This window comes from Suricata suricatta, chromosome X, assembly GCF_006229205.1.
Source record: "Suricata suricatta isolate VVHF042 chromosome X, meerkat_22Aug2017_6uvM2_HiC, whole genome shotgun sequence".
Classification (NCBI taxonomy): Eukaryota; Metazoa; Chordata; class Mammalia; order Carnivora; family Herpestidae; genus Suricata; species Suricata suricatta.
Window position 1 is genome coordinate 1198687 of NC_043717.1, and position 16965 is coordinate 1215651.

The 16965-nt window shown below is 47.7% G+C and overlaps 1 protein-coding gene across 1 annotated transcript in view; it reads left to right on the forward strand.

Moving 5' to 3' along the window:
- GYG2 (glycogenin 2) overlaps positions 1-16965 on the forward strand; it is a 35124-nt gene that overhangs the window by 2994 nt on the left and 15165 nt on the right. Inside the window, exons 2-7 of the mRNA XM_029930983.1 lie at positions 3027-3168; positions 10968-11142; positions 12763-12925; positions 13769-13895; positions 15593-15803; positions 16844-16961. Of these exons, the coding sequence (XP_029786843.1) occupies positions 3027-3168; positions 10968-11142; positions 12763-12925; positions 13769-13895; positions 15593-15803; positions 16844-16961 (936 nt within the window). The remainder of the gene's footprint in view (positions 1-3026; positions 3169-10967; positions 11143-12762; positions 12926-13768; positions 13896-15592; positions 15804-16843; positions 16962-16965) is intronic.

The window sequence follows — 16965 nt, forward strand, 5'->3', positions numbered from 1 at the left end:
AGTCTGAGATCCAGGCAGGGCCGAGGCTGGGAGTCTGAGATCCAGGAGGAGTGAGGCTGGAAGTCTGAGATCCAGGCAGGGGTGAGGCTGGGAGTCTGAGATCCAGGCAGGGCCGAGGCGGGGAGTCTGAGGTCCAGGCAGGGCCGAGTCTGGGGGTCTGAGGTCCAGGCAGGGCCGAGGCTGGAAGTCTGACGTCCAGGCAGGGCCGAGGCTGGGAGTCTGAGGTCCATGCAGGGCTGGGGCTGGTTCTTCCTGAGGCCTGTCTCCTGGGGTGTAGACCCGTCTTGTCCGTGTGGTCCTCACGTCGTTGTCCCTCTGTACAAGTCTCTGTCCTGACCTCCTGTTCTTCCAAGCATGTCAGTCCCTTGGGATCAGGACCCGCCCTGCTGATGTCATCTGACCCCACTCCTCTGCTTAAAGATCCAATCCTCAGATACATCCATATTCTGAGGTCCGGGGGTGGGGGCTTTGTATGAATTTGGGGAAGGGATGTAATTCAGCGCATAACAGCCATTGATCTCCGCGGTTACACGTATGTCCCTACAAAATGCTGCAAAGCCGGTGTGTGCCGTTACCAGTTTTTGGTCACTTTGCCATTTCTGTTCTGTCCACCCAGTACCTTTCCTTGGGTTGAATGACCACTCTCCTCTTGTCGGGTCAGCCATGCTGTCACAGGGCCCTCTGTTCCGGTCCGGGAGTCTCTCTCGTCACCGTGAGGTCTCTGCAGGTCCCCAGTCTTTTGTTCCCAGGTCTCAGACATCATGCACTGGCTCTTTGCTCTTCAAACACCTTGTGACAAAACTACCCTCCTGGTTTTTTTTCCATGAGATTGTTATTCTCCATAGTGTTATTCTGTGAGTGCAGTCCGTGTCCTTGCTGACTGAATGTCATTTAAAGTCAGTTGGTTTTTAAAAACACTAGATGGATAGAAAAAGAGAAAAATAGATGATGGACGAATGGACGGATGGATAGATAGACAGGTGATAGGAAAAGATGGTTGATGGATGGCATGTGTAAGTAAGCGACAGATGACAGGTATATACATAGGTGGTAGGTGATTCATGTGTTGGTAGATATAGCTAGCTAGATGGTAGATTAGATAGACTGATAGAATGGATACAGGGGTGGATGGATGGATGGGTGGATGGGTGGATAGATATGGAGATAGATAGATATAGGCATGGATGGATGGATTGATAGATAGTTATAGGGATGGATATGGATGGATACATGGATGAATAGATGGATGGATTGATAGATGATAGAAAGATAGATGAATGGATGGATGGGAGGGTGTGTGTATCGATGATAGATAGATATGATGGATGGATGGGTAGATGGATAGATAGATTGATGTGATGATGGGTAGACATGATTGATAGATACATACATAGATATGATGGATGGATGGATGGATAGATATGATGGATGGATAGATAGAAAGTTAGATACATACATAGACATGATGGATGGATAGACAGGAAGCATAGATCAATGGATGGATGGATGGATAGATGAATAGACAGATATGATGGATGGATAGTTAGATACATACATAGATATGATGGATGGATAGACAGGAAGCATAGATCAATGGATGGATGGATAGATGAATAGACAGATATGATGGATGGATAGTTAGATACATACATACATAGATATGATGGATGGATAGACAGGAAGCATAGACTAATGGATGGATGGATGAATACACAGATATGATGGATAGTTAGATACATACATACATAGATACGATGGATGGATAGACAGGAAGCATAGACTAATGGATGGATGGATGGATGAATAGATAGATTATAATAGATGGGTAGATAAATGAAGGATGCACAGATGACAGACATGATGGATGGATGGATGGCTAGACAGATGACAGAGATGATGGATGGATGGATAGGTACACAGGTACACACATGGGTATTTAGCAGCTAGCGAGTTGAGTTCTTGAGTTGGGGGTAAGCCAGAGAGCCACCGAGGGGACCCCGGAACCCCCATACTCCTCTTCCTGCAAGGACGCAGCAGCAGCAGCACCCACGTCCAGATGGGAGCTTGCTGTAACAGGCGCGTTGTGGGCTTCAGCCCCTTGGATGTAAGGTCAGGGAGGCGCCCGAGAAACAGGTCTCCCTCAGAAGGTTGTTTTGGTCTCATTATACTGAGCATGAATGTGAGTCCTTCAGGCCCTTGGGAGGCGAGGGGAGGGGGGAACTTGGCTCCTTGGTCTTTGAAAACCGAGGTCTGTGTGTTCTGGACCGGGCTGCGTGCTGCGAATTTTAATTCCTGCAGACGGCTCGGCTCGGAGCCCGCCCGGGATTTCTTTACACGCTGGGTCTCTCCGGCAACGCGCTCTGGGGGGCCGGGAACGCAGTCGTCTGGGAGCCCCAGGACAGACCAGATTGGAGTGAGAAGGCCCTGGGAGGATCTGCTGCTGGCGTCTCCTCCCCTCCTGTGGCCGCACTGGGGACCAGGGCACCGTTTTCTTGTTTTGAGTCACACGGTCATTGGGATTTTGATACGCTTGTGGGTCTGGCTCAGATATTTGGGGCATCAGGACATTGTAATCACATTCTGCCGGGCTCTGACACTTTGTGTGTGTGTCTGTTTGGAAACTTTTAAAAAATATTTACTTATTTTTCAGACAGAGTGTGAGTGGGGGAGGGGCAGAGAGAGAGGGAGACACAGAATCGGAAGCAGGTTCCAGGCTCCGAGCTGTCAGCACAGAGCCCGACGCAGGGCTCGAACCCATGACCATCAGATCATGACCTGAGCTGAAGCCGGACTTAACTGACTCAGCCACCCAGGCGCCCTTGTGTGAGTGTGGATGTTGGGGCTCCGCGTTCCAAGTCCACATGGTTCTTATAGGTTATTAAAAACAAAGAAAAAAGGAAAACAAAGAAAGGAGGTAAGTAAAGTGTCCCAGGGAACGTTTGTGATGAGACACAGACAAGGATGACCTTGAACCCCGCCACCCCGTGGGCGCATCGGGAATGTGACTCTGCTGTTTTTGTCCCCAGTGTCGGACCAGGCATTCGTGACGCTGGCCACCAATGACACGTACTGCCAGGGCGCGCTGGTGCTCGGACAGTCGCTCAGGACCCAGCGGGCCACCAGGAAGCTGGTGGTGCTCGTCACCTCCCAGGTGTCCGGCCGGCTCCGGTAAGATGGGAGGGGACACGGCCGCTTTCTGCTGCTGCGCGCGGACGCGGGGGCGTGGGGCTCAGGGACGCGCGGGGGTCCAGCACGGGCTTTCTCGAGGGGCGTGTGACGATTTTCCTGCAAACCTGATGCACATAGACATGACGCAGGCACACATGACGCACATTCACGTAACGCAGGTGCACAGGACGAACGTACACATGACGCAGGGACATGTGACACAGGCACACATGATGCACGCAGACATGATGCAGCTAGACATGACACATAGACATGTCACAGGCGCCTGTAATGCACGCAGATGTGACTCAGGTAAACACAAGTACAGATCACGTAAGTAGACATGACGCAGGTACACATGAGGCACACACACATGACGCACCTAGACATGGCGCAGGTTCACGACGCATGCACACATGATGGATGAACACGACACACGCGTACATAGCAGGTAGACATGATGCACATAGACACAACATGTAGACATGACGCACGTACACATGACATAGGTACACATGTTGTATGTAGATATGACACAGGTACACATGATGCAGGTGGACATGAATGTAGACATGACGCAGGTACGCGTGTTGCATGTAGGTATGACGCAGATACACATGACGCACAGACATGACACAGGTAGACTTGATGTACGTAGAGACTACGCACGTACGCACGACGCACGGAGACATGACGCACGCACGCACGCACGATGCATGGAGGGAGGCCCGGAAGGTGGGCCGGGCGAGGGAGGGCTGGTGCGTAAGCGTCAGGGACTTGGAGGCAGGAACCCACCGATGGCCGTCCAGGAGCCTCCTGTGTAGCCTCACCCGGTGGACCTCCTGGTACCCCGTGGGGCGGGTGCTGCTGGTGCCCCAGAGTGGCCCCCGGTGGGCAGGTGGGGGAGGGGCAGAGAGAGAGGGAGACGCAGAATCTGAGCTGTCAGCACAGAGCCCAATGCGGGGCTCAAACCCACGAACTGCGAGATCATGACCTGAGTTTAAGTCAAGAGTTGTTCAGACACTTAACCAGCTGAGCCATCCAAGTGCCCCTGTTTAGTGAGTTTTTATTTGAGCTCCAGGATGGGCAAGGTACGGTGTTCTGTTACGGTCAGGTGGGCAATATAGTCATTAAACGTGTCCCTACAGGAGTCCGTGCATTTCCAGCAGGTGCACCCACCCGCTACCCACTTCCATCTGATACATTTATTTAGTAAAGGACGGACGGGGGGAAGGGATCACACTCCAAAGAAGGAAAAGCAGGAGCGATCAGACTGTTTTCTCAGTGTCAGAATCCAGGCAGCAGATTCAACTATCTAATAAATTCAACTATCTAATAAAGTAGAGAATTCACGTTTCACATAGTACGGTGCAACAGTGCACCGACGATCACCATACAAAGCTTGGAAGAATAAAACCTGTTTGATACACAGGCAAACACAAAGAACTGTACAGGGAAGGTCTTTTTATAGAGTTTTGCTGGCTTTAAAAAAAACTTTTAATGTTTTATGTATTTTTGATACAAAGAGAGACACCGCATGAGAGGGGGAGGGGCAGAGAGAGAGGGAGACAGAGAATCTGAAGCAGCTCCAGGCTCTGAGCTGTCAGCACAGAGCCCGATGCAGGGCTCGAACCCACAAACCATGAGATCATGAATTGAGTCAAAGTGGGAGGCTTAACCGACTGAGCCCCGCAGGTGCCCCAAGTTTTGCTGCTTTTTAACTCACAAATAAAGCAGACACATAAGTAAGTTGATCTCATGAATAAAGCATAAGGTGTCTATAAACAAATGTCCTTTTCCTCATCCGCCACGGACCACTTAGAAAGATTGATTTTATACTCAGGGCACGAGGAGGCATTTAATGTGTTACTTGGCGCAGGATTGGATGTCGTGTCCTTTGACTATAATGTAACAAATATACGCATTAAGACCAAAACACATTTAAGAAACAGCTTGACCCTCAGAAATCCTCTTCCTGAAGACTTGATGAGTGGACGAATCAAAGCATGGATTCTGTAACACTTAAAACATATATTTGCAATATGACTACTACCCATTCAAACCGAAGGAGAAAGTTGGAGTCGTACCAGAGTGAAAAATTAAAACCAGTGAAGAAATGATGCAGTTTGAAAAAAAAAAAAGTTAAATTAAAACAAACACGTAAGGCAAGCAGATGGAAGAGATTTCCTAAAAACTAGTAACTGGGAACTGGAAACAAATCCAAGTATTGGATTATTTAAAAGTAAATTAATGGGTGGGTAGGAGGCTCAGTCTGTTAAGCGTCTGCCTCTTGATTTCTGCCCAAGTCATGATCTCACGGTTCGTGAGTTTGAGCCCCGTGTAAGGCTCGGTGCTGACAGCGTGAAGTCCGCTTCGGATTCTTTCTCTCTCCCTCTGCCTTCCCCTCCCTTGCTCGCACTCTCTTTTTCTCTCAAAAATAAATAAATAAACATTTTTTATAAAAGTAAATAAACAATACAAAAAATGTAAATGTCCAAAATTAAAATGCAGATATAGTCGTGGGGATGCAATTTCAATTTTAACAGCAAATAATGACGCCAATGCTTTGCTAGCATTGAGGATGAAACACTGATCCTTGTAGGGAAAGTCCGGTCACCCCACCCTGATAGTGGAGGGCATGGGGTGGGTCCTGGCTCAGTCGATGGAGCATAAGACTCTTAGTCTTGGGGTTGTGATTTCAAGCCTCGAGTTGGCCACAGAGATTACCTAAAAATGGGATTTTAGGGGCTCCTGGCTGGCTCAATCCATTAAATGTCCGACTCTTGATTTTGGCTCAGGTCATGATGTCATAGTTTCATGGGTCAAGGGCTGCATCGGGCTCTGTGCTGACTGTGCAGAGCCTGCTTGGGATCTCTCTCTGTCTCTCTCCATGCCTTTCTCTCTCTGCACCTCCCCGGTTGGCACTCTGTCTTTCTCAGAATAAATAAGTAAACTTAAAAAAATGAAACCTTAAAAAAATACTAGAAGGCATAGAAAACACTGGTAACTGGTAGCTGTGGGTGGAGAAGAGAGTCACCAGTTAGAAGGTCCTGAGTCTGGGCAGTTCATAAAGGACGTCCTGTTAGGTTGGCCGCAAGGAATTAGTTTCCATGCGATAGGAACTATCTCAGAACCTAGGGGAAAAAATGAATGCATTCATTTATTTTAACCAAGTGTCCTAACCTTGAGACCCCAACTTGATTTACAGGATTGAGTGTGTTTTCCATATAGAAACACAACAGTAAGACCATGTGACATAGGGATTGTAAAGAAATGAATGACCGTCTGAGGAAGTAGTTCATGGCCTTGGTGTAACTCATCAGTCACACCAGCGTATCAGAAAAAGGCAATGATACCGTCCTTTCAATATAAAGTTAAAGATAAAGATGAAATCCAGATGAAGAAAGGTAAAAGCTTTACAGAGTAGACAGATCTTAGAAGTCGGTAGATCAGGGTGTCTCAGCCCCTGACATTTGGGGCTGGATGTCTCTCATTAGGGGGGTGTCCTGTGCCCTGTAGGGACTTGACCAGCATCTCTGGTCTCCATTCTAGATATGTCCCCCCTGCCGTTGTGACAAAGACACATGTCTCCGGACCCTGACATGATGCATATTGCATTCACCCGCAAGCCAGGGAAACCATTCTGAATTTAAGCAAAGGTTTGGGTCACCTGGGGATTCAGTCGGTTAAACACCCGACTTCGGCTCAGGTCATGATCTTGCGGTTCAAGCCCTGTATCAGGCTCTGTGCCGACACTTTGAGCCTGGAGCCTGTTAGGATTCTGTGTCTCTTTGGTGTCCTCTTTGACACCGAATGACGTCATTATGCAAGAGGCACGTTGGTTATAACCCATTCCCTGAAAAGCGTTTCAAGTTCATTTAGCTGCAGCGATGTTCCCCTGTGTCCAGACCCCTGACCTTCAGACTCAGACCAGAGACTCTGGCAACACAGAGCTGGGAAAGCTGACCCAGACGGCAGATACATGGCCCTGTGTGTCTTGGTTGGAACCAATTTGGGAGGCATGGAGTGTTTCCTCGCAGCCTCCGGTCCCATCGGTCACCCTGGTGATTGGGGACATTCGAATTTTCTTAGAACAGTCCTCTTAAAGCCCGAAGGGACCTTGTGATCCCCACGGGATTCCCTCCTCCAATCCCATCTCCCAGGGTGTGTGGACGCTGTCCACACTCACTTTCTGGCCGTCTTCTGGTCCAGTACAGAAGACCTGTGTACTCTTTAGAAACATCCAGTAACCCTGGGGAGCTTCAGTGCTGCAGAACCAATTAGCTTTTAGGGGACCCAAGACACGGTTTGGAGCCTTTGGGAGGACTGAGAAACAGGGCCGTGTGGTCCAGCTGCAGACAGACAGGGACAGGTGACCGAAAGTGACAGCGGAGGTGGGGATGGGGACCACCACTCTGCTTTCGCAGGCGGTAGGGACCAAGTGCACAGCAAGGTCATCTTCCTGCACTGGAACAAACCCAGGAGCACGTGCTCAGAGCCTCAAACAAAATGTCTTCAGGGACTTATTTTGAGAAAACAGCCGGAGCTGAATCAAAGAATTCAAGGACATCACACTGTCTATTTGTAGCAACACTGAGTGATTTTTTTTTTTTTTATTGCCCTCCACGCCTCTGGCTACCGGATCTTTACACAACCCTGAGGATCCCATAAATTCCAAAAATAACTGGGTTAAAAGCAAGGGAAAGTTGGCGTTGAAATGAAGTATGAAAGAAACGTGAGGCATGAGCATAAAAGCTGGGCTGGGTTCTAACAGGCAGCCTTGGGGGCGCCAACATCTGCCTAATGGAAATTTCAAAAAGAGAGAAAGAACGGATTGTAGGAAAGAACTCCTCTCATCTTCCAGCTTCGAGAAAGGGGTGCGGGTTGAGAAGGACACCAGAGTGTTGAGCAGAATGAGTGAACGCAACAAAGAACCGAGAAAGGCGCTAAATGCATTTCAGCATCCGTCTGGTGGAGACAGTGGATGCCGGGCTCAAATTCTCTGGAGCAAAGCACTTCCACATGTGCGTCTCCTAAAGCAGAGTTGACCTACAGCATTACACTGGTCTCAAGTGTACAACAGTGATTTGACATTCGGTGCCTTGCAAAATGCTCATCACGGTAAGTATGGCCACCGTACAAAGTGATGGCAATACCATTGGCTGCATTCCCTACGCTGTCTGCCCCATCTCTGTGACTTACTCATTTTATAACTGGACGTTTGGACCTCTTAATCTCCATCACCTGTTTGATCCATTACCTCCGACTCCCGTGGGGGCAAAGGACTTTTGGAATGAGATTTCTACCCTCAGCCACATTAATGCCATCTGAAAGCAAAATAAAGATGTTCCAGATACGTAAAAGCTTAAATAGTTTGCCCCTCAATGACCTTTTGTGAACATGATTACTTGAGGATGTACTCAAAGTGAAATGTGAATCCAAGGAAGAACTTGTAATACAAGAAGTGCTAAACAAATAAATGAGTAAAACTCAGATGTAATTCTAAATGCGTTGGTGCCTAACTATGGAAATAGTCTGGGATTTACACTCCCTAATGAGGTGATTGCAGAGCGCAACGGGGAGGGGCGGACGTGAACATCAGTGGGTGCTCCCACCTCTTCTGGGATGAACATACAGATGTTGACTATCTTTACATTTGGTAGAAAATAGAAGTTTAGTTTTTAAAATATTCTCATTTATTTTTGAGAGAGAGACAGAGCATGAGCTGGGGAGGGGCAGAGAGAGAGGGAAACACAGATTCCAAAGCAGCTCCAGGCTCTGAGCTGTCAGCACAGAGCCCGATGCAGGGCCCGAACCCACGAACCGTGAGATCATGACCTCAGCCAAAGTTGGATGCTCAACCGACTGAGCCACCCGGGCGTCCCTGGATAGTAACCACCAGAAGACCATATGGCTATGTACAGCTTCTCAAGCGTTAGTAGAAAATGCATCGAATGGACAAAACAAAAACCTAATCCATGCAATGGAAGGCGGGAAACAATTACAAAGAAGAAGAAAATATGATAAAACTGCAGGACTCAATTAGAACATATCAGTGATCGTACTAAAGGTGAATGGATTAAAAACCACTTATAAAGGAGAGAGGCTTTCTCCATGGGAAAATCAACATAGAATCCCGCCATCTCCTGGATGTGTACAGGATGCTCCTTCAGTAACTACACAAAACGTCGAGAAGAAATGTGTTTGTTATATGATTCTCTTCTCCTCCGGGACCCTGCATTGCATTAATTGCCATGTCTGCCCTTGTGACTTCCCGTCTATAACATTTTCTCTTTTCCTTATGTGTCATGATCTTGACATTTTCCAAGAGTAACGGTCAGTTATATGACAGAATTCCTTTTGGCTTGGGTTCGTCCAATATTTTCTCATGAGTAGACTGAGGTTATGCATTTTTGGCCGAAAAAAAAAAAAAGCCGTCAGGAGTAACATACCTTTTTTAGGGCATCCGATCATGGAGTGTGTGTGGTGTTTCTGTGTCCTGTTATTGGTGATATTAACTTTGGTCACATGGATAAGGTCGTGTGTGTGGCATTATGATTTTTGTCTTTGTAATTGATGAATATCTTATGGAGATACATTCAGACTATGAAAATGTGCTACTGCTTCTCAAAACCTTTACCCGTTGATTTTAGCATCCGTCAGCGAACTTTGTCAGCGGCAGTTACTCCTGCGGTGTTAGCGTAGTGGTGATTTTCTTTTCTTTAACTAAATGTTATTTTGTTTATTGTGATAGAGGTGGAGAAAGGGGGTGCATACAAGTAGGGGAGGGGCCAGAAGGGAAGGGAGACACTCTGAAGCAGGCTCCATGCTGTCAGCACAGAGCCTGATGCAGGGCTTGATCCCACCATCTGTGAACCCAGATCAAGAGTTGGATGCTTGACTGAACCAACCAGGCACCCCCAATGGTGATTTTCTATTTCCATCATACCTAATACATTTATTATTTGGAATTCTCCTGTAAGGGATTGCTGGTCCTTCTTTCCCATTTCTTTATCCATTCAATTACCATATTAGTACTAACATTATACTATTAATACAATATTAGTATTAATATTAATACTAGTATTGACTAATGAATATTTGGTTTATATGTTGGGTTTCTTATTTGTTTTCCTGTTTAAATTGCTTTCAGCTTTGTGCTCCGGGAGCTCTCCTGATTGGTTTCTTGTATCCAAAATCCGTCCTCCATCCTTTCTAGCGCTTCCTTAATTTTTTGTCATCACAAGACATTCTGGTCTATGATAAAGTAGAATGTAAGCAAAAAAAAAAATTAATGGAGTAGAGGAAATTTTCATTTTGACCAAAGGTACAGTCTTTCGAAACTTGAGTATCTAACTTGTATGCAACTAACAATGTAGGTTTTCAATACATAAAACAAAGGCAAAAAATTAATACATAAAATTTAAAAATGGCCATAAAATAAAAACGGATAGAGATTGAAGTGGACGTCATCCAGCTCCTCCTGCTCAGCATTCATTTCCAGTTCACATGCGTTTTTCAAAGAGAATCGGCTTCTTAAGGGATGACCAGAATCAACCCAAGACCGTTCTGTATAGTTCTCAAGGTTTTCAAGTTTGCATAAGGCTTAAGCATGGTGGAAAGTAACCAAAGGTCCATGGAAAAAATGAAGCCTGAACATGAAGATTAATTGAGTTTCTTGGGGTTTTGGATCCACGCTCCATGTCGTGAGTAGCAAAGGGATGTCACCTTGAAGGGAAAGCATGTCTTGTATTGAACGTTCAGTTGCTCTCTTAGGACTCGGCGTGGATCTTTTCCAGGGTTATCCTGTCGAAGGTGTTTGATGAGGTCATCGAGGTGAACCTGATGGACAGTGCAGACTACATCCACCTGGCCTTTCTCAAGAGGCCCGAGCTCGGCGTCACCCTCACCAAGCTGCACTGTTGGACCCTCACTCAGTATAGCAAGTGTGTCTTCCTGGATGCAGATACTCTGGTGAGTACGGGGTGGGGGGATAGTGAGGAACCCCTCACAGACCGTTTCTAAGTCGGCTGCTGGTTCTTCCCTGCGGGGGACCAACCCACGCACCACAGTCGAAAGGTCCCTCGTAGGGGGTTGGTGTCGGCGCAGTATCTCTAGGAAAGAAGACGGACAAGACAGACAACGTGGATGGTGGTAAGGCCACACCTTATTAAGCTATCCGAGTCTTATACACCAGGGGTGATCACATCGTTTCTTTAATGGTTACATAGTTCAAGGTCCCTGAAGTAAAGACATGCCCTGGAAAAGGGTCATTCTTATCAGGACAGTAGTAAATACAATCAAGTCATTACAAGAGAGGAGTCCCCTAATAATAGTCTGGTTTTAAGCATAAGATAAACCTGAAGAATTCTATGAGGAGATATACATTCCTTAAGGCCCCTCATCAGTTATTCAAGGGTAAGATGCTCATCCTTTTGTAAGCAAATCTTTTGGCAGAGAATTATGTTCCCTCCCAACAGCAAAGAGCCAGAAAATAAAGTAAGGGAAGGTCCCTGATTGACCCAAGTTGATTCAAAGCCTAAAAGTATATGCCTCTTTGCAAAGCAGTGAGAAAATCATAGGATGAACAGAAGCCATATGTGCGGCCCAGGAGGCCAAATATTGTTTGAGGGTATTTTTTGCCTACTGGGCCCCAACACTTCCTGGTGGGTTCCCAGCAGGCAATCTGCATCTCCATCGGCAGCAGGGCCACTCAGGGCATCAGAACCAAGTATAACACAACATTAGCACAGCCATAGTCTCTGTTTGGGGCCCTGAGGGACTTGAAGGCACTCTCCTTCCCTAGGAGGGATTTATAATCACATCAGTTCATCTACACGAAATAGAAGAAATAGAACGAAATATTTTGCCTTGACTGTATATTGAAATGCACAGAGATGATTGGACAGTAACAGCCGGCTTGGTAGGCAGTGGTCCGTCCCTTTGTCACTAAGGGTGGTGACCTGTAGTGCGGGAGTCCATGCTGGCACCTTCAAAACCAGCTGTCGGAAAGATGAAATGTGAAATGAACTTGGGATGTCACCCGTCCACGGCAGCCCATCCTGGTTGTGCACTGCATCTCTTTAGGACGACAGGGAGGTGCCAAGGAAAAGAACAGCAATGGCACGGCGGGCATCAGTGTTTCCTTTTTCCAAGCAGAGCCCAAGTTAGAAAGGCAGTGGGAGTTGCAAGGATCTGGAATTCACGGGTGAGCCCTGGAAGGCAACTCATTACTCCTGCTGACTTGCAAACCTGTGTGTTCATGAGTTTGCAGCCTTTCGTTGGTCCCATTTGCGAGATGGAGGGCGTTCAGTGGGACAAGCTCTAGACAAGACTTTAAAAACCTTGAGAAAATCGTTTAGTTTCAGAGATGGTGGTACTTGAATCACTTTGAAAGGAGCCAGAGAGTGACGTTACTCATGTTCTTCTCTGTCTGATGTAAGCGTAAGAGAAGTTGGTCAAAAATCAAAACGGGCACGGGTTTCCAGGCGCTAGACCTGGTCTGGCATGCTTAAGGGTCCGTGGCATCTGTCACCTGCGTCCCAGAGGTAAGAGAAGAGTGGCCACAGGGTTTCCCACGCTCTGCCTCGCCAGGTGCTAGCCAACATCGACGAGCTGTTCGACAGGGCGGAGTTTTCCGCGGCCCCGGATCCCGGATGGCCGGACTGCTTCAACAGTGGCGTATTCGTCTTCCAACCGTCCCTCGAGACGCACGGCCTCCTGCTGCAACACGCCACCGACCACGGCAGCTTTGACGGTAGGTGCGGGAAGCCGGAAGGGGCGGGAAGAGAATAGGGCGGTTTCCAGCACCCCTAGCCCTGCCCCTGCTCACTACCCCCAGATATGGGAATGCCAAATCGAACTGAGTTGAAGATGCATGTCAAAGAAAAAGGCCAGGCAGGGCGTTAGGAATAAGTGAAGTTCGTAAGTAAGTAGGCAGCGTAGAAAACCACCCAAAGCCCCACAGTGAGTCGGAGGGAGGATTCCCCAATCCTGACTGTCGAGAAATGGACAGGTAAACCTTTCTCTCAAGACCTGATAATAGATTTTTCCAGCATCACGGGGCGTATGATCGCCGCCGCACATCTTTAAGCCTGTGGTTGTAGAGAAAAAGCAGCTCTTGACAAGACTTAAATGACATGGCTTTGTTGCAATAAAACTTTATTTACAAAAACGGACGTAAGCCTTGGTAGGCCAGCCCGGGATATAGAATAAAGTGACCAGGGAGAAGCTGATACTTGGTGAACAGGCTTTGATCGATGGGGAATGTGCTAGGACTGTTGTCACGTCAAGGAAAGTACTCGACTGATAAGGAATCGTGTCTGGGGAAGGGGGAGGGGTTGCATGCGTTGTGGGCGGAATGGAGAATTTTGGAGACGATGGGTGGGTTTATTGTCAATGGTCCGGGTTATCGGTGGAGGATTTTGGAGAGAAAATGGGGTGTTAAGATCAACGGTGTGGGCGATCACCCCTTTTTGAGACGAAGGGTCATGTTGTAGCGGCAGAGAGAGGAAGCCTGACGGGAGCTTGTGTGCCCGTGTGTATAGTAAGCGCTTCAAGTGCGTCTTGAATTCTCTGCCCCGGCGGTTCCATCATTTAGGGGCAGATCAAGGCTTACTGAACAGTTTCTTCAGTAGCTGGTCCACGGCGGACATCCACAAGCACCTACCGTTCATCTACAACTTGAGCAGCAACACGGCGTACACCTACAGTCCCGCCTTCAAACGGTACGTTCCCCGTTTTCTAGATCCTTCTAGACCAGCTGCCTTCCAGCGACCCTGTCTCTAGAATCTTTATCGGCTTCTGGCGTTTGGGTTAAAAATGTTAGATCCTCCCTCTATTTGCCTTTTGCAATTTTAAATTATAGGGAGTCAAGGCAGGGTGTTTTAATGGTAGTAGTTCCCAAAGTGTGGTCCAAGGAACCCCCGAGGGGTTCCCAACATTTCTTTCGAATGTCTGCAAAGTCAAAACGACTTAAAAAATAATTCTAAGATGTTACTTTCTTTACTCATTTTTTTTTCATGAGTGTATAGGGGCATTTTATAGATGCTCTGTGACATAATAAAAAATGTACTGAAAAGCCAGAACTGAGTGGTCCATTGTTTTTTGGAAACAGTTATTTTTCATGAAAAACATGTGACATGAACATCAGCATCTCATAGGTTGATTGATTTCTAATGAAGTGATTCCATCTATTTTCAAATTTTTCCGTTTTAATTCCCATTGCAGTAAATATGTACAGAGAGAATCGTTGTGTAAAAAACTAGGCTCTTGGGGCGCCTGGGTGGCTCAGTCGGTTAAGCCTCCGACTTCGGCTCAGGTCAGATCTCACGTTCGTGGGTTCGAGCCCCGCGTCAGGCTCTGTGCTGACAGCTAGCTCAGAGCCTGGAGCCTGCTTCCGGTTCTGTGTCTCCTTCTCTCTCTGCCCCTCCCCCTCTCATGCTCTGTCTCTCTCTGTATCAAAAATAAGCAAAAACATTAAAAAAAAAAAACTAGGCTCTTGGTCCTTAGTGCTTTTTAAGAATTTCAAGAAGTTCTGGGATGCAAATGTTTGAGGTTTGCTGCTGTGGGTGATGTTGTTATAAAGAAAAGCGAAAGTCTGAGCAGAATGTAGGGAAAGAATAATTCTAGAGCATGCATTTAAAGTTTTTTAAAATTATTTATTTTTGAGACAGAGAGAGAGAGATACAGAACATGAGTGGGGAGGGGCAGAGACAGATGAAGACACAGAATCTGAAGCAGTTCTAGATTCTGAGCCCTCAGCACAGACCCCGACATGGGGCTCGAACTCGTGAACTGTGAGATCATGACCTGAGCTGATCTAGGTGCCCCTAGAGAGTACAGTTTTAACAGGGGGCAGATGGCGACCAAGTAGCAGAAATTGGTCCTTGGGGACTGGAAACATCTTGCTCTTTTTAATGTATAAACCAGAGATGTGAATACAGAACACGGATTATAGTGCCAAGGTAGCATTAACATTTCATGGGAAGGTGATTATGGGAAAAATGTTTAGGAAGGTGGCGAGGAGAGAAATCATTCTCACAGGAGAGAAGCCACTGTTCTCCTCTGAATCCTGTGTCGCCTTCTGTAAAAGTGATTTTATTTTGTCCCTCTTGTTTTAAGGAGATGATACTTTGGGCTACGTACCATACCATCCATCTTTATGAGATGCTTGATGGATTCTTCTCTTTTGGGGGGAACAGCCCAACGGGTTATGATTATGTTTCTTGGTATGCAGGAAACGAAATATAGCAAATGTTGAGTATTTAAACCATTATCTTAAAAATTTTTTTTTATTATTTATGTTTGAGAGAGAAAGGCAGAGCATGAGTTGGGGAGGAACAGAGAGACAGGGCGACACAGAATCGGAAGCAGGCTCCAGGCTCTGAGCTGTCAGCACAGATGCTTTGCGTTTCCTCCCCAGATTCGGTTCGAGCGCGAAGGTCGTGCACTTTCTGGGGCCCACGAAGCCGTGGAACTACAAGTACAATCCGCAGACGGGCTCGGTGTTGGAGGACAGCTCTGGGTTAGAGAACCAGCAGCAGATGACCTTCCTGAACCTCTGGTGGACCGTCTACCAGCACAGCGTGCTGCCCCTTTATGAGAGCTTCCGGGATGCGTCTCCAGGACACAGCGTAAGCGGGTGCCGCCCCCTGAGGAGAGGAGTTGGGCACGTGTGTACACGTTGCGTGATGCATATGGCCACCGTGCCTTCTAGAAATGCACCCTCCTGCGTCCACCTGCTGTATTTCACAAAGGAGGCTGAACATAGAGACACCTTGTGTGGTGGTGATTGTTTTTCTTTCCCCTCTGGCTCTGAATCATGAATGTTTCATGAGCCAGAGTGTCGCTGGGATTTGCAGAATTCGTGCATAAATAATTTCAATTAGCTGCCTTCATCAGGGAAAGAATCACTTGCACATCAGAGGCTGCGGATGATTGATGCCCGCGTCGTGCGAGGAGACACTTTGCAGTTCACATCAGTTGAAATCACTGTTGGGGCATAACGTGGAAGCGTTTTTTGCTAAAAGCGGTGGTTGACACTGATTTGTCTGTTTTTAAATGTCACATAAGCATTATCACACTAAAGAACAGCGTGTGTGCGGTAACCATTATCGCCCTAAGTAACGGCGTCCGTGCGGTAACCGTTATCGCGCTAAATAACGGCGTCTATTCGTTAACCGTTATCGCCCTAAGTAACGGCGTCTGTGCGGTCCGCTGACGGGAGGGGCCTTTCTAGAGAGGTTTTCGAATTCGGCCCCAGCAACTTTCTCAGGTGATTCTTGCCTACCAGCCCCTTTAACGGGAGATTGCTCGAGACCCCGCAGTCACCTGTTGTATCCGCTGACCGTCGGAGGTGTCGCATGGCCGGCAGCCCCCACGGCCCTGGGGGCTCTCTCTGTCGGTCAGGGGGAGCTGCGGTGTGTTTCCAGAGCACTTATCTCTGCACGGCCGGCTCTGGACATGGATGGCTCGCACGCAGGTCCTTGGGGTCTGGTTTCCTAGGTCTGTGTGCATTCACCTGGGTGAGGCTATGTTTAACCGGTGCAGACATTCGAGTTGGGGAGCACCCGACATGCAGAGCATGCTGGGAATCCTGGGGTCCCCAGGGCAGCCGGAGAGTTGAAAACCCAGGAGGGGGAGGAACTTAGCACGTGTGTACATCATTCTGCAGGCTGGTGTCGGAGAGCCCAGTGCAAAATCAGTGGATCACTCCAGCCCGCCGTGGCCGGCCCAGGGCCCTTCGGAGGATGCTGTGGTTACGGAGGACACCCTGCCGTCACCCAAGGGATGCCA